The sequence below is a fragment of the Botryllus schlosseri genome, chromosome 5 (assembly GCF_051294905.1).
Source record: "Botryllus schlosseri isolate E-star chromosome 5, Bs_hap1, whole genome shotgun sequence".
Lineage (NCBI taxonomy): Eukaryota > Metazoa > Chordata > Ascidiacea > Stolidobranchia > Styelidae > Botryllus > Botryllus schlosseri.
In genome coordinates this window covers 11576122-11603142 of record NC_137240.1, presented here as the reverse complement: position 1 = coordinate 11603142, position 27021 = coordinate 11576122, and the positions used below count along the sequence as shown (strand labels likewise).

The following is a 27021-nucleotide window of genomic DNA, read 5'->3' as shown; positions in this document are numbered from 1 at the left end:
TTGGAGTAGGGTTGGAGTCGGAGTCGGAGTCGGTATTTTTAAAGACTCAGGAGTCGGAGTCGGTCCATTGAAAATGTGTGGAGTCGGAGTCGGAGTTGGAGTCTATGGTAAAATTTACCGACTCCACAGCCCTGCTTCCAAGACATGTCCGAATCCAGTAAAACACCAAGGTATTTGGCATTTTTAGCGTTGGAAATTGGTGAGCCAGCGATGTCAACGGTAAGGTTATCGCAGGACGTCCGGCGCTGACGATTTCAAGCGTTCTGCGGTTCAAACGGCTAATTGCGCAATTTTAGCTTTCAACCGCTAGGGTATTTTAGTATCATATTAATAAAAAATATGGCGGATTGTAAAAATGCCATATATACTGTAATTTTATTTGCGGAAAATAGAGGCAATACTATATTTGGTATTAAACTTCAACACCTTCAGACAAAAGAATTGAACAATCAGAACAAATAGGCCTATATTTCTAAAATCGGTAAATATATTTTGTTGTCTTTGGTCCAGAAAGCTTCAACGGTGGTCTGCTAAAACAGGTGTGACGCTAAAAAAAGTTGGCGGAGACCACTTTTCCGGATTAGGACAAAGCCATACGATACGATATATCGGTAGATTGCTAGATTGCGAAACGTTTTGATGAGCCATATTTATTGTGATGAAACATGTCACATGGGCGATATGCGGTGTGAACGGAACCACGCAACCCGCTACCTAAATTACATTCACCGATACTTGAATTTCAAGAAAGCATATTTGCGACTCCATATCTACGTGACGCGAAGCATGGCGAAAATTCTGGGCTGTACTTAACTTTTGTGAAAACTAGATTCTTGTTGGCACTCCATGAAAACAGCCCCGAAGACCCTCAGTCATACCTCTAAAATTGGTGCAATTTATTACTTCTACTTGACTCTGAAAATAGCTAAAAATTGGAAAAATACTAGAGTACTTCGAAAGAGTAGAAGTACTCCGTTACTGATCCCCTCTGGTCAACACCAGGACACTATGGTTTCAGCCAGTCACTGGAATCTAGACTTGTTCTTGAATCGCATATATGCGGGCCGGTAATCCTTTATTTTGAGTGGCATCAATGATTACTTTTGACTCCTCTCGTGATTCACTGATCTTGCAGAACATAAGGCGGAATGGAAGTTCGAATGCACCACAAATGACTACAGGTGCAATGCAATCGAATAGAAGGATTAAACTGCACAGTGCACAGGCACACATACAGCCTTCTGTTTCTGACCATGACCGACCGAGCCTCTTGTACCGGAATAATTCTTGCTAAGCATTAGTAGTAATTGAACATTGATTATCGCAGTGTTCTGCAGCACACAATCGTGATCTCGTTATGCTTCGACTTCGAGTTCGACGCAGTGTCAAGGACTCTGTTATCAAGGTAGCTGATAATGAAATATTTCGCAAAAAGGACGCGACTGTTGAAAATCTCCATTGGATCTGTACTGTCGGAACTAAACAAATGAGCAAAGTTAAATCTATTTTCCCGGCGAAACAAAAATACACATATGTCGCATGAACGATGTGAGTTAAGCATTTGTCAATATTTTGAAGAACGTGTACGCTTTAGTTCAGCGATGTAGTGATGGAAAATACGAAAATTACGATGTGATATGTAGCCTACTTGGGCATATATACACAACACATTTTTAACAGACATATATACACAACCCATTTTTAACAGACATCCTTTTTCAAGAAGACCTCGACGGGCTTGAAAATAAATCTGATCTTGATCACATGTATCGAATTAAAAGATGTACTGATATAGCAATTATTATGTACCTAACTATTCAGCTAGAAATTGATATTGTGTTACAATTTGGGTTGCATTTAAAACAAATGGTTGTTTAAAACAGCCAAGGCCTTTAAAAAAAACAGAATTGTGTTTTTTTCAAGTTGTTAAATCATGACATAATTGTGTAAATACCTCCCAAAAACATGTATTATGAGCATACGAACAATTAACACCCGATTTAGCCGACGTATATACGATATGGGATGGTTGGAACCCTCAGAATAGTCGGTTCAACAGCTATAGTGCGTAGATATTTCGTCAAAGAAGCTATGTTTATATAGCTCAGTGTATTTACCCTATATTTTCGATTGTCAATGTCAATCCATTATGACGTCAAAATTGAATATTCCTGACGTCATAGCTTGAAAAATAAAATAAAAAACATGTTTTAAACAAGGGCCTTGTTTTAAACACGTTTGTTTTAAATGATTTTTATTTTAAATCCAACCCAACAGTGCAACCCAACAATGAATTTACCATATGTTCGAAGTCCACAATTGAGATCGAACCTCAGTATCTGCCGGCTACAACGCAATGGCACGTCGACGTAGGATTAGTGCTAACATAGCTTCATGGAGGTACAAAACTTTAATATGCAATTGAATAGTACATTCATATTGAAATGAACCCGAAGATTTTCGGCTGACACTCGTCAGGGGTAATCGTCAGCAACAAGAAGAGAATTGGAAAAAACATTGTATATCAACAATTGTATCACAAAATATGACGTCATCAGCATGAAATGAGAAAGCGTTCAAATAAGAGAGCGTTCAATGTACTATTTTAAGATGGTACACAAACTCCTTTTGTAGACAAAGCTTGGGCTGGTATATTTTGATAAAGGTCGACTCCAAGGCACACAGATGAAACTGTGAGCGACGTAGCGTAGCGTAAAAAAACTCGGCCGCAGCAAATTTCAGCTTGTTCAGTAATTCACTGTACTGAATTCAGGCACTATAGTTCGATGGAATATTAGGTCTTTACATGTCTTCCTGAGCTTTCCACGTAACACTAAAAATCGCATGCATTTGCAACACAATGAAGATGATCATGAAAATGAATGAGACAGACAACTCCATATGCGCTAATTGCTAAGTATTGGCTGTTGTACCTGATGTTATCCGGTTATATATCCGTTCTTAGAGCCATATTCTATTTATCCAGGAGACCGATGCGAACCAGTAAGATTTACCATTCATATAAGTTTTTCAAGTTCGTAGTCACAACAGAGCTATTTTCAGAATCGAATTTTGGACTATTCTCCTGATAAAACTGCTTGAACCATCTTCTGTGTTTGGCAAGGGCGGCTTCCTCCTTGACCAGCATAGGAGCCGTTTCGTATTTCTTGTTGTTCCACACTTTTATATCTCTTTCAATCTGTAATCATTGAGGCGTGTCTCATATTAGCTGTGCATTACGAATATGCGTAACCTATTCTAATCACGTAACCTCAGTTCTCGCAGGTCTCACTCGTAAGATTATAGATTCTGGCACGATAAACTATGAGTCTGAAGCATCACGATTAGCCTTTGTCTGAGGATAACTCTTAATCCTACATCTCAGTATATCATTCAAAGATTCTAAAAATAGTTTTTATCGATCTCCAACATGAGGTAGGAGTAGGGAATTGAGATTACATGGGTTCCCACTTCCCATAGCTTCAACGAAAATTGTGCGCTTTTCTTTGCGAAAATAATAGATCTCCACGTGGATACAGAAGTTCCAGGCAATTTCAGACATACAATATTTACCTGGGTGGCCTCAAGAATCAAGAATAATTTCGCGAATGCTAGGGGAACCATCGGGTGGATGTAGAACGAATGCCGAAGTCTCTGGACCATCGGCTCCGTGGGCGTTATTGTCTGTATCAGCACTCCTTTAAAATACGCCGTGTTCACGTATATATGGACGTTGCCAGGACCCAACTAAAACAGAGCAAAAGATGCGCTGAACTTTGTAACTACGCCGAGTATAGAGCTTTAAACGATTGTAATTTTACCTGCTCGACATCGAATACTAGCTTTTTTATCGGGATCCGAAAGCCTTTGACTGTGCAATGAATGTTGTCTTCGACATGCATAGTTGCTCTATGCTTTGATTCCTCGTCAGGACTCCAACTGGCCTGTATTATAGTTACGGGGATAGATATAATTGGGACATCACTCGATTCGTCTTTCGCGAACCGCGATATTACCTCGATCACATGTTGCAGAAACTCCGACACAATATTGTGCGAGTTTCCAACGTCCGAGCTGAAAACAGGCTTGTGCAGGTGACCAAGATGGGCGAAATCCGCCGCGTTCTCCGGTATTTCCTAGTGAATAGTTGCATCAAGTTCTATTAGGAGTCTCACGTACATCATCCAGCAGTGGAGGTTGTGCAGTAGCAAACTTCTCTATGGTAGCCACAAGTAGGCCTACATGCAAGTAAGATAAAAAAAGGCAATTTCTGTTGGCAAGACTTACATGCATTTGCTTTTCTGTATAGGATTATAACGTCGGTTTACGACAAATTTGTATCGCTAGTTAATAGTTATTTAGGGCCTGGCGAGAAGGAGCGTGGCCAAGAAGACGTAGGCTATATGGCATCTGCTCGTATATATCAAATCAGGAGACGACGAAATTTGGCGGTGCACGCACACTCGCATATGTAGGCTCATATATAGTATGTAATAATGTATACTGTAGTCAGGAAGATTCGAAATATGATTCCAGTCCCCCTGTATAGCTCCCCAGAGAGAGATTTGTACAAATGCTGTCGTGATGTCACGGTGACTTGAAAACATATTTACTTGATGAAGTATATCGGTTATCCAATACGCAACGGTATGATCTTGACATTAATCACCTGTACGTGTGCGTTGACGATGTGCTCAGTTCTTCCGGCATATTTAAATGTGTTTAGCTGCGATATTTCGGGTATGATCCAATCCGGCTCCTTCCTGTCACAATGATACCAGAAATAGATCTTTCCATTGACTTCGTCCGCTGGCCATTTTCGAACAGCAGCTTCTGAAGGCACTGAAATCGCAGACATCGTTTTTTTACAGACAGTGTTGTCTTTATTTACTACGCGAGATTAAGCGTAGTCATAAATACGTGATGGAATGCAGCATTAAGTACAAAGATGGTCACTGGCCAGCGGAGGTGGTCAGTAACGAAGTACTTCTACTTTTTCGAAGTACTCAAGTAGTTTTCCTCTACTTCTGGTACTTACTCAAGTAGATCTGAATTTCACTACTTCTACTTCATATTTTTTTGTGATCTACTTACTTACTTTTCGCTATTTTCAGTTTGTCAGGTAGAAGTAGTTTAATCCTTCAATCAGGAAGATAGCTTGAGTAATGTCGGGGCTGTTTTCACGGAGTATCGACTTTAAATTTTCATAAAAGTTGAGTTAAGCCTAGAATTTTGGTCGCGCTTCGCGCGCTGTGAATGCGGAGTATCCAGTATGATTTCACGAAAGTATTGTTGAATATAATTTACGTAGCGGGTGGGCGTGGTTCCGTTCACACCGCATTGTCACCCTTCGCCATATCAAATATTTCATTAGTGTATATTTTGCTTATCATGATGTTTGAAACTGATGTTTCGCAATCTAGCATTTACTTATCATATCGTAATCTAGCTGTCCATGGCGTGTCCTAATCTGGAAAAGTGGACTCTGACTTTTCTTTAGTTTTAGAGCTGTTTCAGCATACCAACCTTCGAAACTTTCTGGACTAAAGACGTTAAATACATGTTCCGTTTTTAGATTTAGATTTCCCTTGCAATTCCCAGTACCATATATTTTGATTTCTAATTAATATCAGTTTTTTTGTGTGGATAACATACATGTTGAAGTATAAAAGCAAGTGTATAGTAATGCCTTCAATTTCCAGAAATAAAGCTTGCAGCAAACAATACGTTCATATTGCCAAATTTATTCCGCTGGTAGCTTTTCGACTTGCTCTCTTCAGCAGTGAACGCCAGTAAATGAGGTTAACCAAGTTCGAAATATAGAAAGAATTTTGTTGTTGTGACATAATAATGACAAGTACACACGAACGGCAGTAATCAGTAGGGATTGTGTGAACGTGAGGTTCACGTTCGCGTTCTGTGTGGGAACCTTGGAAATTTAGAGGTTCACGTTCACAACAGAACCTTGGTAGGCTCTGCACTGTGAACCTTTTTCATATATTACAATTTTCACTTCATTATGACATCTTCCGTTCGAATTTATTGCATTTCAACTGCGGGCTACTGTATTCATGGTGCTGGCAGTATAAAAATCTACAGTAAACGAGCATGCACCTTGACAATCTCAAAAGTTTTACTTGCTTTGTTACAAAAGTTTGCTCGAAATATCCAGCTTAATTACCGTTTGTGACTCTCTGCTGTGAGCTTGGCCCGCAATCACACAACATCACGAGCAATGATGCTTACTCGAACAATCAATGAGATTGATATCGTTTTCTGATGTAAAAAATCTAGCAGGTGTTCGGGGTCAATCTTGACTTCATAGTTTCACTGTATCATTAAAACCAAATCCGTACGATTGAGGTGTTGGCTACTGCTGTACAACTTGTTAATGGAGTAAAATCGGTAGCAAGTATAGAAACTCGTTTTACACTCTGCCTAATATCAATATAGCAATACTCAGACGCCGAATACATTGTCCGGTCTGGGCTAGACCGTTAAGGCGTAAGCTTTTATTCCATGTTAAGTCGTCGTCGAAATTGTTGGCTAAACGACGGAAAATATTGATTTTATGGGATTATTATGTCCTTTGATTGCCTCAGTTGATACATTTAGCGACGTTTAAAACGCCAATATGTACCTCAGCATTGTGGCATTATGTGGCCCGAGTCATCGATAGGTATCGTGTACAGTCAGGACCGTAACTGCCACACCCCAAACCCCCCAATTGGGGGGGGGGGGCGAGCTCGAAGGGGCCCCCAAATTATTTCGTGAATTAACATAAATTATAGAGTATTTTTTGAAAATTTATTCAAAAAAAAAAACGCGATATAAAGTTGCCGAATAACTTAATTATTTGGTACTCTTCCCCCAAGAAAAAACACGCACGATTTATAGAGATGGACATATCGGCGTTGGCCATTACCACACCACTACGCACCAAGATATATAACGATTTAGGACATATTACATGCGACTCCAAGAAGTGTGCCAAAACGATCGGCAGCGCGAAAAGCTTGGCCGAAAAGGACTGCCCTTACGCTGACCGAAAACTTCGTTATAGGCCTACATACAAAATAATAGGTTTAATTGTCCATAGGCGCCTAAATGACTGGCACCATATGTTCCTGTCTTGGCAATCTGAACCTCAGAAGACAAATACCATCTCGCAGGAAAAAAAATATATACCAGTGAAGAAATACCAATTTGAAATTGTGTGCGTCTTTTAGTTTAGTACGTTTGAGCGATTCTATATTTTTTATATAGCAGACAGGTGGTATCGAAATAAAATCATGTAACGAAGTCATACCAACGGGTCCGCCCGCCCGAAGACGGTTAATTATTGTTTACCGGCCCTACAGTTTCCGGTAAATCTAATAACGTGAGCAGAGAGGAAAAGAAATTGATAGCAATATATATGCAATTCCCGATCTTATGTATTGACCGATTGTATCATGAATTATCGAACATTTTCGCACTTCGCGCTGGCTCACTAAACAGTGCAGCTAATTTCGTGGCAAAAGCGAACACTGGGATGATGGGGTCGGTTTATCACCCTATGAGAACCCAAAGCGCAAGTTTTTGTGTGTGTGCTGACGAAGTGCTGTTTCGTTCCTGCCGAGGGTATACGCCTGAAGATGTTTAATTATTATTGGGTGGTCCTACGTTTTCAAACACACCTCGGTCAGCTCTACCGGTAAATCTGATTACGTGAGCAGAGAGAGGATCAAAATGGATAGCAATATATATGTAATTCCCGACCAATTGACCAATTCGATCATTAGTTACTGAAATTTTTCGCGCTTCGCGCGTCTAGGCGGGAAAAGCTGACTCAGGAAACGGACACCCAATACAGATGTCAAATTGAGGCAAAAAGCGGATAGGCAAAGGGGGTTCGCTTTATCACCCTGTGGGGGGCCCAAGGCCATCGTTTTTTTTTTGGGGGGGGGGCGCTGACGAAGTGCTGTTACGGGGCTGTGTACAGTGTACACTGTACACATTTACATTGATATAGGCTATCACTTCACTGAAAGATAGGATTGGAATTAGCAATAAGACGTCACGTAACGTCATGAGGTTCACGTTCGCGTTCACACTGAACCTGAACGTTTCTGTGGTTCACACCATCCCTAGTAATCAGCGCACGGTTACGGTACAGCACACACAAAATCAGCTGTAAAACTATAGATAACTAACCTACGGACGTTAGTTATCTCTAGTAAAACAGTCGAATGACAAAACAACACGAATGGAAGATTCCTAGCGTGTAGAGATGTTCCTTCTGGCGACACAATATAGCATTTTTACGGTCCACCATATTTTTCATTAACGTTTACTAATCGCACAATGTGTTTACACCGTATCCAACACACCATCACCGTATTGCTCTTCGACTAAACTGCAGGCCTTATAGTATGGGGGAGTGCGCAATACCATGATATTTTCTAAAACGTGCTGTTTGAGTGAACAGAGGATTAGTATCGCATTTCCATATCAATACTATCATTTTCATCTCATGATGTGGACGAATGCTTATCCTTATGATATCGGAAATTCGATACCTGCTGGTATGCATCAATATGAATCAAGCTCGTCACCTTTCGCATAGCTCAATTTGCACCTTTTTACAATCCATGTGAACGAATTAGGATCGTTTTCACAACTACTTACTTACTTGAGTACTTTTAAAGTCAGTCAATTCTACTTCTACTTCAAGTAGTTTTAGGTTGCTCATGGAAGAAGTACTTCTACTTGTACTTGAGTAGATTTTTTCGTCGCTACTTCTACTTCTACTTGAGTAGCTTTCTTGACTACTTTGACCACCTCTGCTGTAGCCAGTAACCTAGTACTCATACTTGTTCGCAATACTCAATTAGGTCTTGCCTACATGCTGTACTTACTCAAGCGTATCACTTCCCCATCTACAACCCGAATGAACCGGATACCATTTTAGGACAAATCGACAACAATTTTAACTTACTTTTACAGTTTAGATTTTACAGCGTAGTATGCATATTTTGGATGTGCTTGTTCGTGCGAATGAAAATGTGTCAATTAGGGCGAAATAGATCACGTATCACGGTAACTGTATATATTTTCGAAAGTTGTGCCTATTTGTCGAGTCATTGGTCATTTTGAGTTAGTCGTGTAGCACCCCCCAATTTTGAAAGTTGCCACATCCAATTAACTGCTGAAAGTAAGCGAACCGTCGACTATATCTACTTTTTGAAATTAATATCTTGATTACTTTTAAATCTTCATTTTCTACGTCAAATCTATACTCCTTCATGGTTCATTCTTCAGTATATTGGCGCTTAAACATCAAATTCATTCATTCAACTGTTTGTTTTAGTTACGACCATAGTTAGCACCCTTTGCATTTCCGTCTGTACTGCAGCAGGATATTTTGTATAACGGTTTTGTTAAGTCACAGTCTGTTTGGTTTAACTGTTATGTTCGTGTATTTACGTTGGTATCGTCTCACTCTATTTTGTATAGGACTAGTAATTAGCGCCAATCATTATTTCCTCGTGTGCCTTGCGTTGTATTTATACCCTGTGTTCTGTTGTCTCGTCGTCTTTTCATTTAACTGCACTCTGGATCGTGTCGCCTGTCTTAAAGTTATATTGCTGATAATATACTGATTACTTATTGCGACCTCGTCGCATTGAGTTATTGTTCAAACAAGATCAAGAACATAACAATTGGTGTCAGAAGTCGGATTCAAAGTTTTTCTGCGACGATTATATATCATGGAATCGGGTATTTTGAAAATTCTTGAGAAGCAGCAAGAGATGATGGTGCAACAACAAGCGAAGCAGCAAGAGATTATGGCGCAACAACAAGCGAAGCAGCAAGAGATTATGGTGCAACAACAAGCAAAGCATGACGAAGCAATGGCAAAAGTCATGACAGAAATGGCGCAATTGACGCAGAGGTTGAATCCCGGTGCGTCAACATCTGAAGCTACCGCTCCCAAGTTTGATTCGTTCATCAAATCAAAGGAGAAATGGGACCAATATCTGCAGCGATTCAACCATCACCTAGCAATTTACGGCATTTCCAACATGGAGAAGAAAAGAGCGTGTCTACTCTCATGGGTCGGACCTGAAACGTACTCGCTCCTACGTAATTTGTTTGGTGCTGCTGATGTCAGTGCGCAAACCTTCGACGCGTTGACTGAGAAGTTGTCTACACACTTCAAGGACTCAATCCATGTGCAAGCAGCCAGGTACGAATTTTACAATTGCAAAATGCAGCCGGGACAATCGTACACCAATTGGATCGCAACTCTACGCGGAATCTCCAAGGATTGCAACTTCACATGCTCAAGAGAAGGCTGTGATCAGAGCTACGTTGATGAGCTAATGCGCGATCTCATCATTAAAAAAACGCCGCACGCGGATGTGAGACGGCATTGTCTACACAAACCAATCCATCCCTTGACGACGTTCTCAAAGTAGCCGCAACATACATGAGAACGCTGGAAACTGATAGGGTTATCCAGGGCGAGAGTAACGGTAAAGATACTTCTATCGTCAATAAAATGACGGGAAGTTATCAGAAGGGGAACAAACCTTCCAAATCCAACCAAGGCAACTTCCCAGAAAGACTGAAATCCTGCAGCCGCTGTTTCATCGATCACCAGAGAAAAGACTGTCAATATCGACATGCAGTAGGCCTATGTCAGAAATGTGTTCTTAAAGGTCATATCAAACCTGTGTGCATGTCAACCAAACCTAGTATTACGCAACAGGTCACATCCGTCAATTTCTGCTCAGTGCCGCTCCTCTCCTTCGACATCGAACAACTATATCGACGCGTGGGAAACCAGCTCTGAACAGACTTGTACAAACTACTGAATTTTCAAAAAGCGCAACTATAACTAGAACTAGAACTACTCAATTTTTAAGACTCGCGACTAGAACTAGAACTAGAACTAGAACTACCCAATTTTCAAATTCCGCAACTAGAACTAGAACTAGAACTACTCAATTTTCAAAACTCGCAACTAGAACTATAACTAGAACTAACGAAATTTAAATATCGGCAACTAACTAACTAAAACACAACTAACTAAATTTAATTCTCAATCAACTCATCCATTTTTTTTATTTGAATTCGGCGTTCCAGCCTTCCACATGAACGTCGGTACAACGAAATTACTGAAAAATCAGACAGACAGAACTATTCTGTAATCAGTACAGGATAAACTAAACCAGCGGTTGCTGATTGCAGCGAATCAACATGAGTCGCGAAAATGTTTTTTCGTTGAATTTTGCCCTCTTTGGGGAATACAAAATCCCAGCATGCGAGAAAGTCCTTTCACTGGGCGCAGATGTTGCAGTCATCCCAAGAAAATCTTTCGCCAAGTTCCGTAATTCTGGCAAGTCGGTCATATTCCGCCAACACTTTAGCACATTCTGACCCAGGGGTCGTCGCTGTTCCCTGGCATACTTTTTCACCTCAGACGGGCCGGAATTAACTTCAAGCGGACGACACTGACTTGGAGGTAGAAAGTTGAAGAGTGAGAGTCTCGGTTTCTTGTGCATTGGAGAGCCAGGAGGAGACGACCCAGGCAATTTCTGCAATTTCCTTTTAAAGATACCTTGGGCGAATCCAGATCGTCTTCTCTTTGTACGAATCAAATCTCGTAAGTTAAACAGACACGACAGCTTAGTTCCGAGATAATACTCTCCAGCGCACAGCAGGAGATCACTAATTCACATTCCAATTAGTAAACAACCTCAGCGGGAGATCGCGTGCGCTGCGCACTGTCGATTGTTGTAAATTTGCCGAGTTATCAGTGAACTCGGCATAATCAATGAATTAACTATGATCCAACAATGAGCATTTGATCCTTTGTCATTATTACATTAGTAACCCTAGTAACCTCACTTGTCACGCGAGGAGAGTTCTCATCACGCAGGACACACGAGTGTTTTCTAGTTGTTTGGCAACTAATATTTTTTTGAAATGCCCAACTAAAACTAGAATTAGAACTACTGAATTTTCAAAATCTGCAACTAGAACTAGAACTACTCAATTTTCAAAATCCGCAACTACAACTAGAACTAGAACTACTCAAAAAACTGTTAGTTAGTTGACCGTCAACTAACTAAATATTTAGTTTGTACAAGTCTGGCTCTGGATCAACTCCAGCATCAACGGCATTCCGTTGCCGACTCAGTAGGACACTGGTGCACCCTCCGCCATGGTGGGATTGACTGGGTACAAAACTTTGGGCTCTCCGAAACTCTCAACATACCATTGCTGTTTCGTAGCGTATGGCGACAAGCCACTGAAAGTGAAAGGTATTTGCACTGTAACTGTGCAGGTGGGTTCCGAAGTTCGAGTTGGCTTAAAATTGGTGGTTCTCGACGAACACTGTGGGCAAAACATTTTTGGTCTCGATTGGAGCGATGCCTTCTCCATGACCGCTAAGGGGACGTCTCCTTTGGATGCAATTTCCTCGCAGATGGTCACATCGCAATCATGTAATACTATTGACATTTGTGATTCGAACGACAAATTGGTATCTTTTCAGTCCAAATTTCCCTCCGTTTTCTCTAATGTATTAGGACGATGCACCAAGACAAAGGTGACGATTCACTTGCAACCTAGTGCCAAGCCCGTATTTAACAAGCCACGTCCTTTGCCTTTCGCAAGACAAATCGCTGTTCAAACCGAATTGAATAGATTAGTCAATCAAGGTATCCTCGAACCAATCAATTACAGTGATTGGGCAGCACCAATTGTTGCCGTCACTAAATCAAATGGATCAGTACGCATTTGTGGTGACTTCAAAGCATTGAATCAACGAATTCAGATAGATTAACATCCCCTGCCCTCCTTGGATGAAATTCTTCACAAGTTACAGGGTGGTTGTATGTTCACGAAAATTGATCTTGCCGATGCTTATTTTCAGCTAGAATTAGATGATGATGCGAAGAATTTGTGTGTCATCAACACGCAATTCGGTCTATTCCGTTATCGACGCATGTGTTTCGGAGTCGCATCTAGTCCCGCAAATTTTCAACGCTGTATTGATGCCATGATCGCTGGCTTACCCGGTGTTGCTAGTTTTATCGATGACATAATCGTTACTGGCATTGATGAACGCGATCATTTTCGCAACTTATCGCTACTCTTTGAGCGCCTCACCGAATACGGTTTCACCGTCAACTTCGCTAAATGTGAATTTTTCAAAAGTAGTATCGAGTACCTTGGTCGTATAATCGACAAGGACGGCAAACGCCCGTCTAACAAATCCGTTGAAGCAATCAAACAGTTGCCTAAACCTCAGGATGTTCGCCAGCTACAGGCATTCCTGGGCAAAGTCAATTATTATCGCGCGTTTATTCCTAATTTCACGAATAAAGCCGCTGCCTTGTACCGTCTTCTTCAAAAAGATGCGGAATTCATTTGGAATACGGACTGTGACGCAGCTTTTCGCATTCTCAAAAACGACGTAATCGACGCTACGCAGTTATCTCATTGTGATGTAAACAAGCAGCTCATTTTGTCAGCGGATGCTTCTCAGTTCGGAATCGGCGCTGTCCTTTCAATCGAGCACAATGGCGAAGAGAGACCGATCGCGCACGCATCGAAAACACTTTCAGATTCGCAAAAATCCTATTCTCAAATCGAGAAGGAAGCTCTGTCAATCATTTACGGAGTCACTAAATTTCGTCAGTTCTTGTATGGTAGAAAATTTACGCTCGTTACGGACCACAAACCGCTTTTAGCTATTTTCTCGCCGGACAAGAAGATTCCCGTGAATACAGCGCAACGCTTACAGCGATGGGCACTAACGCTCATAGCTTACCAATACGATATTTGCTATAAACCGACCAATCAGCACGGAAACGCCGACGGCTTATCTCGCCTACCAAAGGGTCCAGACCCTGAGTTTGACGAACTGGAAATTCGTGAAAACGCGGAGATCGTTCACGCTATTAATAAGGCATTCGATGGCTTACCGTTAACTCGCAATGAAATTCGCGACGCGACGCTGAAGGACAAAACCATGAAACTAGTAAAATTATCTGTCACTCATGGTAATTGGAATCCAAAGACGCACATTGATGATTTTTCTTGGTTTACGACTCGCAAACATTCGCTTTCTCTGCACGAAGACATAGTCATGCTCAATATTGATGGTTTTCAGCGCGTAGTAATTCCGCAGTCACTTCGCTCGCAAGTCATTATCATTGTTGCACGAAGGACATTGGGGTATCGCGAAAATGAAGCAGATGGCTCGACGTTACATCGCATGGCCTTCCATTAATCGCGACATTGAAAATCTCGTTAAGAGTTGCGACGCTTGCCGTAAGGTAATGAAAGCGCCTGATCGTCAGTATCGCGAATGGCCTAAAACGTCTGAAAGCTTTGAACGAATTCACTTGGATTTCGCAGGTCCAATAAACAATAAGATGTTTCTTGTCATCGTCGATGCGCATTCGAAATATCCTTTCGTTAAAGTAATGAATGTCGGTTCTACCACAACCTTGTGTGTGGTCAGTGGTCAACGCTTTGCGGGCAGTCTTTTCTATTGAAGGCTTGCCCATAACAATTGTCACGGATGGCGGGCCGCAATTCACATCGAATGAATTCGATACGTTTTGCTCTAATTTGGCAATCCGCCATATCGTATCACCCGTCTTTTCACCCTGCCTCGAACGGGGAAGCGGAGCGTTTCGTCCAGACTTTGAAAGCTGGATTAATAACAAATTGCGACGGGGGAAAAGATCTCAACTTCGCGCTCCAAACACTTCTCGCTACGTACCGATGTGCACCGCACCCGGGCATAGACTGGAAAACGCCTGTCGAGATTTTACATGGTCGACAGCCGCGCAATTTGTTAAGTTTGTGCTCGCCCTTCGACAAATCGAAACCCGTTACGCCTGGACAATCAGTCACTCATTTTGAGATCGGTTCCTCGGTTTACGCTCGCAGTTACCGAAGCGGACCAAAGTGGGTTGCTGGCGTGGTGACGGGAATACTGGGACGTGTTGTGTACATATTAATAACAGATCATGGTTATTGGAGAAGGCACAAAAACCAACTCCAACCACGCTTGATTTCAACTGGCAATGATACAGCCACACAGGAAGTTGCTCAGCCTCAACAGTCCCAAGCTGAGCAACCATTGGTCAGTAATAGGGCACAACGTCCTGCAGCTAGTCCTGCTCGTACGTCGGTTAGACGTTACCCCGTTAGAAATATAAAACAAACAGATTTCTATCGGCCGACGTGAATCACCTTGTACCATTTAACTGACAGGGGAGGACTGTTATGTTCGTGTATTTACGTTGGTATCGTTTCATTCTATTTTGTATAGGACTAGTAATTAGCGCCAATCATTATTTCCTCGTGTGCCTTGCGTTGTATTTATACCCTGTGTTCTGTTGTCTCGTCGTCTTTTCATTTAACTGCACTCTGGATCGTGTCGCCTGTCTTAAAGTTATACGGCTGATAATATACTGATTACTTATTGCAACCTCGTCGCATTGAGTTATTGTTCAAACAAGATCAAGAACATAACATTAACCAGATCCAGTATATCGCACTCGTATCAAGAGTTGCGATGCTCTTGAAAATAGTTTCTTTTACGAAGAAACTATAGTCTCCTAAATGGGTGTATAAAGTGCGGAAATGTCTAGTAAAAGTCTAGCTGAATCACCTTTCCGTGAATATGGGATATCCACGCATTTTCCGGTTTCGCCGCTGAATACCCAACCGTGAAACGGACATTCTAAGCAACCGGATCCCACTACGCGCCCACCTTCCGCCATATTAGCTCCCAAGTGCGGGCAGTAAGCATTCAGAACCTTCACCTCTCCGTCGCTACCGCGGAAAACTGCGAGGTGCTCCCCTGTCATCGAAAATTTTCAGTTTATCGGCCCGTGATACAGCGGTACTTCTCCGGCTTTGCACGAACTTACCCATTGCGAATATACTTTTGACTTCGCCCTTTCCTACGTCGGTAGAGTCCAGTAAATGAAACCAACCATTCGGGTACACGGGAGGTAAGGTTCCAATTACTCTGCAGAAACATGTGAGAGAGTTTGGTTTACTGGTCAGGTGAGTGAAATTGAAGTTTAGTCTCATGGTGAGTTTCTTTTGATGTTCTCGGGAGCAGGGTTGTAACCAAGTCAAAAGGCTCCGAGTCACAAGTCAATCTCACTTTTATATTTTTGACTCGAGTCAAGTCGAGTCATTTTCAATTCCCACCGAGTCAAGTCCGAGTCCAAGTCAGCGAACAGAGGATCGAGTCCGAGTCATGGTATTATGACTCGAGTCCGAGTCCAAGTCATTGTATTGACTGCTCAGTTTCCAGTTAAAGTCTTCCTAAACACACTTTTTTAACTCTGTTTGGTGATATTGAATGGTTCGCATTTATAATATATCAATTTTCCTCACTTTTAGCAGTTTCTGGTCGCATTTTCAAGCACCAGTACCAACAAACGAAATCTCAATAGTGTGTGTTGGCTTCGAAATTACAATAAAATGTCGGTCTTGGCCGTCTGAATCTCGAGTCAATGACTTGCTTCGAGTCATGCGCAATGACTCGAGTCCAAGTCGAGTCAATACACAGATTGACTCGAGTCGAGTCGAGTCATTTCCGTATTTTGAGAAAATGACTCGAGTCGAGTCGAGTCATCCGAAAATCGTGACTCGAGTCTGACTCGAGTCGAGTCATGACTCGAGTCGTTACAACCCTGCTCGGGAGCCGCATCATGTTGGAACGCGAATAACTGAGACAGTAAGATGAAGATTTGTAACCAAGTCACAAGGTTCTGAGTCACAAACCAATGTCATGTTTTTCGTTTTGACTCGAGTCAAGTAGAGTATAGAATTTCAATTCACCACTGAGGCAGGTCCGAGCTCACGTCAATCAAGTCAGTGAGTGGAGGTTTGAGTACGAGTCACTGTTAAGCTTGTATTTAAAACAAAAATCAATTAAAAAAATATGTTTAAAACAGGACCCTAATTTAAAACATGTGTTTTATTTTTTTAAGCCAGGACGTCACGACTATTCAATTGTGACGTCATAATGGATCGACATTGACACAATTGAAAATATAGGGTAAATATAGCTCCTTTGACGAAATATATCCGTATTATAACTGTTGAACCGACTATTTTGAGCAGGGGTGTCAAACTCAACTGACGTCGCGGGCCGGATTCAACACTTTCAGATCGCTCGCGGGCCGCACCTAAATTCCTCAATCCCGAAATACGTCAAAATCCATGTTCTTGTTTTTCATTTGAATACTTCATCAACCAGCCTATATATACACACAATAGTATATTACATTATATTACGGATCATAGGGGTTATATTCCAGCTGCACCTTTATTCGCAAACAGTGGAATTGACAATACTACGATGATAGGCGGTTGAATACAGTAATAAACCGATAAAACAGTGGCTCTAACTATAGAGTACTCATACTCTATACTCTAACGATGATATAAGTTGGCATATTTCTATGCTCTCTTCGTTTTAGTGATATATTAACATTAACCCTGCGTATGCGTTGTGGGGGACGCAAAAGATTTAACTGTAAACGCGGACGTTGGAATTTGCTTCAAATTATTATATCGAGATTCGGGTTTCTCTCAAGGCTGGATATAGGCCTACCTCTATAATATTTTCCATGTAACCTGCAAGGGTTTCGCATTGGTGTTTTCCCTTCTTTAAATAACTACTCTTTGGTCAGTGAAATGAATTCGCACTTTCTTGCCTTCTCGGAATTGGGTGTCGATGTCAGCGACCTGCTATAGTAATGGTCACCAGAAACCACAACACCGCAGTCGGGTGGTTATAATGTAACCTATAAATAGGCTTACCATATTTTGGAAATCTAAAAGGGGGACACTTTTTCAGAAATTTACGACTTGCGAAACCGGAGAAGTATTCTCAAAAACCGGTGAATTTTTCCAACTTTGTGATCTCAAAATACCGTTTTTCTTCCCCTCATTGCCAGGTGGATGACTAAAAAAAAAGGTCATATTTTCGCTCAGAGCTAAAATCAGCGTTTTTCACTCCGAAATACCCGCTGGAGCGTCACTTCGGTGCTAATTAGCGGCCAGTCACTCGCAATTTGCTCTACATCTGACCTAAATTTTCAAAAAAGAGGACGTATGGTAAGCCTATACCTTACGGGCTTAAAAAGCGGGACGTTTGGCTGACTGGTCGGGACGCTGGGACAAGACGTTAAAAATCGGGACTGTCCCGCCTAAAACGGGACGTATGGTAAGCCTACCTATTAACATACTCGACATGGTGATGTCTTGAAGGACTATTTAATGGAATTATTTTAACTAAGAATCTCAACATTCGTTAGAAATGTGATGGATAATACACGCATTTTTCAATCTACTCAGAGTTGCTTCGCGGGCAGGATGAAATCATCTGGCGGGCCGAATGCGACCCGCGAGCCGTATGTTTGAAACCCCTGATTTTGAGGGTTCCAACCATCTCATATCGATATACGTCGGCTAAATCTGGCGGCAATTGTCCGTAGTCTCATACAACATGTTTTTTGGAAAGTATTTACACAATTATGGCATAATTTTACAACTTAAAAAAAACTCAATTTTTTTAACGCCGGAATCGGTCAACTTCATCGGGCCCTATCTATATTTGTCTACGTCATATAGGCTTCATTTTTGTTTGTAGGGAAAGCTAGCAATCTTCTGATTCTTGTGATACCAGGTTTATATGTATAAGTCGAATATTTTTTAAACACCAGCGATTTTACACGAGACGCTCGGTCGAAAATAGACGAGTCCAGCGCTTGAAATGCGTCAGCCAACTTTATGCGTACATCGACATACGGCTATTAGCTGTGCTCAGTCAGCCGTGATGAGCCAGCATCGCCGTGGAATAACGCGCCTACCGAAATTCTGAACAGTCAGCTCAGCATTCCCTACGTAATACCGAGATGAATAATGCTAGAGAATTGAGTGATGTTTTGTTGAAAAGATATTATCATAATCTCTGAAGTAGGTTATGTTCGAGAACGCAGAACGAGGCTACCAGAGTTCACACCAGGTCATAAACACAAAATTGCTGATCAGAACAGACACTTTTCCATCTTCAGCAGACCATAGCACTATGATAACTCTTGTGGATAGCTGTTTCTTAGGCGTAAAACGCTAGAGGGCAATCTTCTCGTTACTATGATACCAAACACGCCTTGCTTGAGCGTGTAGAGATGTAACTTAATCGCAATTTTAGCAAACCGATTCAAATTCGGTGAAAAGTGCAGATTTTAAAAGGGTTAAACATGTTTTAAACAAAGTGTTTTAAAAACCGTTTGTTTCAGATCCAACCCAAGTCATAGTGTTGTGACTCGAGTCCGAGTCCAATTCAGTATGTTCACTGTTATTTTTTTGAGTTTAATCCCGTTCAACCCACTCTACAACTCTGCTCGATTGTTGTAAAATGGATCACATTTATAATATCGCAATTTTCCTCAGTCCTAACAGTTTCTGGCCCTATTTTCCAAGTATCAGGACTGATAGACTAAATATCAATAATGTGGTGACTTTTTACTATTCCTTGAAGTTACCCAAATTGACTCGAGTTGAGTCATTTTACGCATTTGAAAAAATCACTCGAGTCAAGTCGAGTCACCAAAAAATTGAGAGTCGAGTCATTACAACCCTGGTAAGATGGTAACATTTGAGCCAAGTTTTGATTTATTTTTCCAAATGGTTTGCAGTCACGAATCTGGGTATATCAAGGTTTTGTTGTGGGTTCACGCAAGGCTCGCGCCCACAACAAAAACTACAAAGGTGAACGCGCGATTACGGCGCCCACCATTACCACCTGCTTTTCGATTTATTTCAATGTGTAGGCTATTTCTATGCTTTTAACACAGTGAATTGCCGATTCTCTCGTTGCGTCCGCACAAGATGTCCCTCAACTTCGGCAGAGCATTAGTGGGTTGAGTGACTGAGTCATGCGCAATGACTCGAGTCCAAGTCGAGTCAATACAAAGATTGATTCGAGTCGAGTCGAGTTATTACAAAATCGCGACTCGAGTCTGAATCGAGTCATGGCATTACATCCCTGTACTGCAGATACTCAAATTAATTGAATTGACAAACTGACAATAACATTGACAGAGCCATTGAACGTTAAACTTCATATTGTATACCTTCGTCGCAATGATATTTCTCTTGCCTTCCTTCTTCTGCCTCCTTTCAGTTCAGCAAACTCGATTTCCTCCCGAAAGATGTCTAGGGGCGAGAAAAGCAATTGCCACGTCCAATATAATAGTAGAAGTGCGGCGAATCCAATCGCGTGGCTGACAGACGGTTTCATAAACGATGTTGAATAAGTACTGCAATGAAAGTTGGTTGAAAATGTATAATGACATTGCAAACGTGTCGCTATGTGTATCTCGCTGGATATCGTCACATTTAGGCTATGCCATTCATTGAATCGTAATAACTAGCCGAGCAGCCGAATGACTAATATGTAAATATGCTATAAGTCATAGATGATTTTATCATTCAAAATGATCGAGGTTTTATGGACGTCCCTCGCTCTGTACAATAGTACCACATAACATGTATAAAGGATATATGTTTCTGCACGTAGTATAGGCCTATTACGAAAATATCCTTGAATATGAGCGTATTTTCATGAATGGGTGTAACAGCAGTAACACTCCCCAACGGCAGAGCCCATTAGAGAACATATTATGTCTAAAATACGCAGTCTCTTTTATAGTTGCGCTAATTTTTCAGTGATGTCGTGTTATCGCGAACGGTAAGCTACAATTGATGGTTTGCCTTACGGATATTAATCGGTATCTGTCTATTGAAGCATCATTCACCACATTCTACTGAATTCGGAACATTCTACTGAATTCGGAACAATCCACGTTGCTGAGTAAAAAATGGTAGAAAAAAATATTTCCTCAATCCACAGTCCGCCATCCCTGTATGTGTTTTGACATATCGCAATATATCAGGAGCCTATTAAAGTATTACCGTATTGTGAGTTACAGACGTATACTATAACCTAAAACAATGAGTATCCACTATCCAGCTGTGTTATACCTAGGGTTGCATTTAAAACAAAATTCGCTTATAAATTCAATCAAAAATTCAATTAAATAATTCAATTAAAAACGAACATGCTTAAAACAAGGCCCTAATTTGAAACATGTTATTATTTTTAAAGCCATGACGTCACGGATATTCAATTGTGACTTCATAATGGATTGACATTAACAATTGAAAATATCGGGTAAATATAGCTCCTTTGACGAAATATCTGTACTATAACTGTTGAACCGGCTATTTTGAGGGTTCAATCCATCCCTTATCGATATACGTCGGCTATATCGGGTGGTATAATTGTCCGTAGGCTCATACAACATGTATTTTGGAAAGTGTTTACACGATTATGGCATGATTTTACAACTTAAAAAAAACAATTTTTTTTAAAAAAGGCCTTTGTTTAAAACACTGTTTAAAACATGTTTTAAACAAAGTGTTATAAAACACCGTTTGTTTTAAATGCAACCCTAGTTATACCGATTCGTGTGATTGCAATAATATGGGAAATGTTCAGCGAATACAATATGTAGGCTATGCACTGCATATGTCTTATCTTAGGCTATATCTGTTTTTCGATAAACCATTTCGCTACATCAAGCATCAAATTCACACGAAGTGTAGATATATAGGCTGAGCAATAATTCCATGTTATCATAGATGAAAGAGTTGCCTATATAGTATTAACCATCCCGAGTTACATATAACACAGAAGCGGTTATTTGCTATTATATAGCGATAACTTTTTTCCGATTGAGAATTAATTGACAAAAGCATGACAGATTGAGGTATAAGTAAATGTTGGCTTAGATGCGTTTTAGATAACACCCCACTAAAACCCGACAAAGTCTCCAGACATGGCGTAATATAGTGCACCCGAGAAATGTAAAAATTGTTACCACTGTATAAGAACCCAATTATTTATTAATAAAGTCCAGAGGTAAACCGTTCTGGTTTCCCCATTGGATGAAGTTTTAACATTTCGTTGCACTCGCGACCCGTGGGTTACTATTATCGCGTTCAACGAATCCGAAAATTGACAGCGGATTCACAATCCCACTACAGCCATTCCAAAGCCAAAATGCACCAATACCCAACCACACGAAAGCATGGAGCGTAACCTACAATCGAGACTCAAAAATCTGGAAATGCAAACCGATTGTAAAATGACCTATCTTCGGCAGACCATTACTTTGCGGACGAATGCTTTGATATTGAATTGACTGAAAGTCATGAAGTCCGCACTCATGATTCGTTTCTTTGTATCAATTAGCAACACTCTTATTCTAATCTTGGGAGTTTATATTTGTTTTTTGTCGTTAGCTCTGATTATATCATCCTTGTCATAGATCCTCGATACGCTTCCAAGCCATGGAAAACAATCAGTTATGCACCGGCCTCTCCTATCTCAATCCTTATCGGTCTGAAGTATTGACTTATAGTAGCGATCCAGACGCATATCTATAGGCAGAAAAATAATTAGGCTAACCCGTGATGATGAAGCGACGTTGTTTCGCAATTTAATCCAGCTTTTGCAAAAACCTCGAGTCTATGTTTATTGTTTAGCGATCGATTGTATGCTCCGCCATTTTCTATGATTTAATGTATTTCCTCGCTCAGTATGTGATTAGCTCTTGTAGATTACTTAGCTTCACTATATTTCAATGCAATTTTATAGGACCAGGTGCAGCGCTTGATAAACAAATACACTTCATAAAGTCGTTTCAACAACTTTCTGTCTTATGGCAGAATGACAATGTTGTGGTGATTTGGAAAGATTTAGATAATATAATGTATGAATAACATAATATCCAATATTCATGCATTCGTTGAAACAGATCACAAGAAATACCCGTACTTCAGTCTTGAATATAAAATACGACTCACCTCATGTTATCAAGAATACCATCTCGCAGCTGTGAAAAATGCAGCGATGTAAACTCACGAATACTTCCAACACCCAATGTGTTGTTACTGGGCAAGCCTCCGTAGCAGTAATTCATTTTTTCAATATATATATATATATTCAATAAATATAAGTGCGCCTGCCCGACCAAACAAATCAATCAGACTGTCGTCTAAAACAGAATGTGGGAAATTGATGTTGACTTTTTCATTCTCTTGAATGATGATACCGCTTTTATATTCAATACACCAGGTCATTCATGCACAGCGGTAACTATTCGATGTTGGAATTACGAGTAAAATTAGTAGGCCTATTCGGCATAGCCTACACACGGCTTGTGTGCTATGGACTGAATTCATAATGACCTACTGGTCACATTATTTCATTCAACATCCTCATCCTCATTGTACTCCAACTATTGGCTTTAAAAGCAAAGTAGTGTTGTCGTTGGTTTTTACGGTAACAAACTTCTATTTAACTCTACTTTACGGTAACAAACTTTCACGTAATTATTTATATATGCATCAAACACTCCAAACGGGTGGCGACTGACTCTGAAGGCCTAACGGCCACTCGTCGTCTCCTAGTCTATACCGCAATTTGTTTCGTATACTTCTTTATTTATTGATGTGACGAATAAAAGACTATCTATCTATCTAAATGATAAATTGCCGGTACCTGATCCTGTCGCTGAGTTCGGGTCTGATTGTTGATTACTACAAAACAGGTGTTTTGTGATTACAGGCTGCATTGCAAAGATTCTTGTAATTAAATGTTCACCTATTCAGTTTAAATGCTGTATTTATCACTCAAACCCGTTTAAACTTCGTTCCCTATCGACTTTGAGAACATAAGGAACTAAATTCCCAAATTATACGTTTCTCGTCATTTTATGGTGTAGCGCAGGGCTGGCCAACCTTTTTGGCCAAAGGGCCACATTCGATTGACGAACTATTACGCGGGCCACTAGCCGCGCGAAGCGCGAAAATTTTTCGAACTTTATAGGTCAATAATATTGTCACTTGACTATATTACGGGCCTGCTGTATATCGCTGGGCGCAGTTTGCAAGGACTGGACTATTCGTCGCCTGGACATATCGATATCGAAAGCTTCGACCAACATGCGTCAATCATTTTGTGCCTAGGTTTCATCGTCGACGGTCTTTCTGCTAGCGCAAACGCAAGGTCGCATATGTTGAACGACACTTTGTCTCGTAATCGCGAATAAAATTAGACTCAATCTGACACATAAGGCGTTCTTTCATTTTCACAAAGGGGTAACAATATTTAAAGCAAGAAATCGAGTGACAACATGTTGCGCGAAACGTGAAGAAAATTTTTACTTTTAATAAATCTATCTCAAATTATTCTGCTTTATTGTAGTGTACGAAGATCTACCAAAATGTGACTGGCTCATGGATCTGCCAATACGTCGGAACTGATATTTTGGTCATCACATCTCAAGTGCTACGGCAAGACTAATCAAATTTTTGATTGGCCTTGCAAGTTCACAATCTGTGCAATCCATTTTGTATTATATTACTAATTTCGGAAATTTGCTCGCGGGTCACTCAAAACCTTCTCGCGGGTCACATGTGGCCCGCGGGCCACGGGTTGGCCGGCCCTGGTGTAGCGGAAAAGTTGTCGGCGCAGTGTACCCGTTGAATTGTCGCAATCGTTAATAAGAAAAATGCCTCTCGTTTTGCAACATCGCCAGCGTACAGGACGGTAGCTTTAGAACACTATTTTAAACTCATGTACCCAGGCCGTATTATTTTTGGCAATATTGTCAAGTCATAACCGCGAATTCACGACGATTGTTTTCTCGATATGTTACGGAACTGATATAAATAGATGTCATGGGAAGTGAGGCATCCGACTTCAAGCAGACGAAAATATACGTGACCCGACCCGCACTGTAGTCAGTGATATTATTGGATACGCATCCAACTGATGTCGTCTGTAGCTTATGCGTGTTTGTTTGCGTCATCATGAGTATGTTCCGCGAATATTTACCAATTGTGCCGGGCATCCAAACTACGACTGTACGATGATTATGGTTACAACCTGACAACGTATAAATGACAGTTATCGCCCCGCTCGTCAATAAAATTTTGGACATTGTTAGATATGGATTAAGAATAAGAAACCAGCTACTACCAAAGTCACGAACTAGAGTCTTGATTATGACGTATCGCTGATTTAATTGGGATAGCACCGCGCTGCTGTCTTCCATCGATTTGCGCCAATCTATCGTCGTGACTCGTGAGCCAGGAGTGGGCAAACTTTTCAGCTCGCGGGCCGCATTCAACATCTTGATCCATTCGCGGGCCGCACTATATAAAATTGGGATTATAAACCAGAACGCAATATCGGTATTTGAATACATAGTGAGGATATGGAAAGAATGTATATGTTTATTTAAAACAAACCAGCCATTTATTTGATGATGTCGTACACGCGTCAGAAACATTGTCGAGACTTCAGAAGCTGATCAACCTCAATAACCAATTTTCAAAAAAGTCGGTTGTCCCGATCCTTAGAACAGGACGGGGATTTAAATCTGTGAGCAGTGATCTGTTTAAAGATTTGCTGATTCTACTTTTGGTTCAACTCCAGGACGCACAATGCTGACAGCGTCATAACAATGCTGCCTTCCAATACTGTCACACTAAAATATATAAATTTTATAAATATAAATAATTCTGCACCTACAGAGAACGGATCTACCTAACCACATGCGCGAATCGGGTTTTCCAAGTCCAGCATGCACTAAAAGTAACAAACTTACTGAAGTGGCTAATGTGAAATTACACTCGTGATCCGTAAGTCATTCCCGTTTTGACTTTCTGCGATGTTTAGCAGTTGAAACCTTTTAAAATGCGTGGGCCTTCAGGTCGGGCTATCGCGCCAGCAATGAAATAAAAATATACCGGGGGCTGGCAACCTTTCGTAAGCAGCGTGCCAAAATGTCGAAAAATTTCACAATATTACCAAATGGCGTGCCAAACCGCGGGAAATTTTCTCAAGATCAGTAAAATCAGCCTCAAAAGACTCTATTTGATCTATTTACTAAATAATTTTGGGTCGCCAACGAGCTTTGTTCATTTAGACGACCAGGCATATCAATATTGTAGCTTTTGGCAACCAGCGACGGTCAATTTTGGCCAAGCTTTTATCGACATCGATATTTTTGGCACCCCACTTTGCCCAGCCGTATGTTGGCCGAAACTTAATGTCTTCATGTGTCGCGGGCTCTCGGCACACCCGCGCCTCATAGTTGTGTACTCGCTCGTTGTACGTCCGTACACTAAAGCATCCCAACGGTATCTGGCGGTATTTTCCAGAGCATCCAATGTCGTACAATGTCGGCGCATTTTCATGATCAAGTGTAACAAATTCTCCACGTGTTTCGCTTATTGAACCCAACATACAAATATCCCGCGGAGCGCGAATAAATTTTTGTAAGTAATTCAACAAATGTCACATATATATTAAAATGTCCCTCTGATGCAATCGCGACCCAAAATTATACCTTTTCGCGACCCTTTGTTTGGGTTGCGACCCATACTTTAAGAACCCTTGTTTTAATATATCGTGTGCGTCAAATCATTTGTCGTACCATGAAAAATCATCTCGCGTGCCACAAATGGCTCGCGTGCCGGGGATTGCCGACCCCTGAAATATAGTATATAGTATTAATATAACATATAATTATCGTGGTGAAATATTATTAGAAAAAGTTTAATCGAGTCCCTGCAGTAATTAGATTTTTGGTACGCATTTTATCAATATTTTTAATACGTTTCCTGAGCCTTTCGCGGGTCGCACAAAACGGTGTTGCGGGTCGCATGCGGCCCGCGGGCCGTAGTTTGCCCACCCCTGTCGTATAAGCTATACTATCATCAAGTTTATATACCGCTTTTAGCTTCAGCCTATTTCGATGAACATTGCATACTAAATATCGTTGATGTCTATGTAGTTTCAACTGACCCACGTGAGGAGCTACCAGAAATACTTTCGGATCT

At 40.9% G+C, this 27021-nt stretch overlaps 1 protein-coding gene across 1 annotated transcript; it reads right to left on the bottom strand.

Annotated features, from left to right (window-relative positions):
- Positions 1–1445: 1445 nt before the first annotated feature.
- Positions 1446–26436, bottom strand: LOC145439754 (cholesterol 7-desaturase nvd 2-like). Its single transcript, XM_080317376.1, has 9 exons — positions 22975–26436; positions 20178–20363; positions 15948–16048; positions 15686–15877; positions 4670–4842; positions 4017–4136; positions 3822–3944; positions 3574–3747; positions 1446–3199 (listed from the first exon to the last, which is right to left on the bottom strand). The coding sequence occupies exons 1-9, from the start codon at positions 23088–23090 to the stop codon at positions 3011–3013; spliced, it is 1374 nt and encodes a 457-aa protein (XP_080173502.1). The 5' UTR covers positions 23091–26436; the 3' UTR covers positions 1446–3010.
- Positions 26437–27021: the final 585 nt, after the last annotated feature.

Coding starts and splice junctions, on each gene's coding strand:
- LOC145439754 (XM_080317376.1), bottom strand. CDS start 23,090: ATGAATTACTGCTACGGAGGCTTGCCCAGTAACAACACATTGGGTGTT. Junction 16,049..20,177: donor GAAATATCATTGCGACGAAG/GTATACAATATG, acceptor ATGTTTCTGCAG/AGTAATTGGAACCTTACCTC. Junction 4,137..4,669: donor TCGTCAACGCACACGTACAG/GTGATTAATGTC, acceptor ACTATTCACTAG/GAAATACCGGAGAACGCGGC.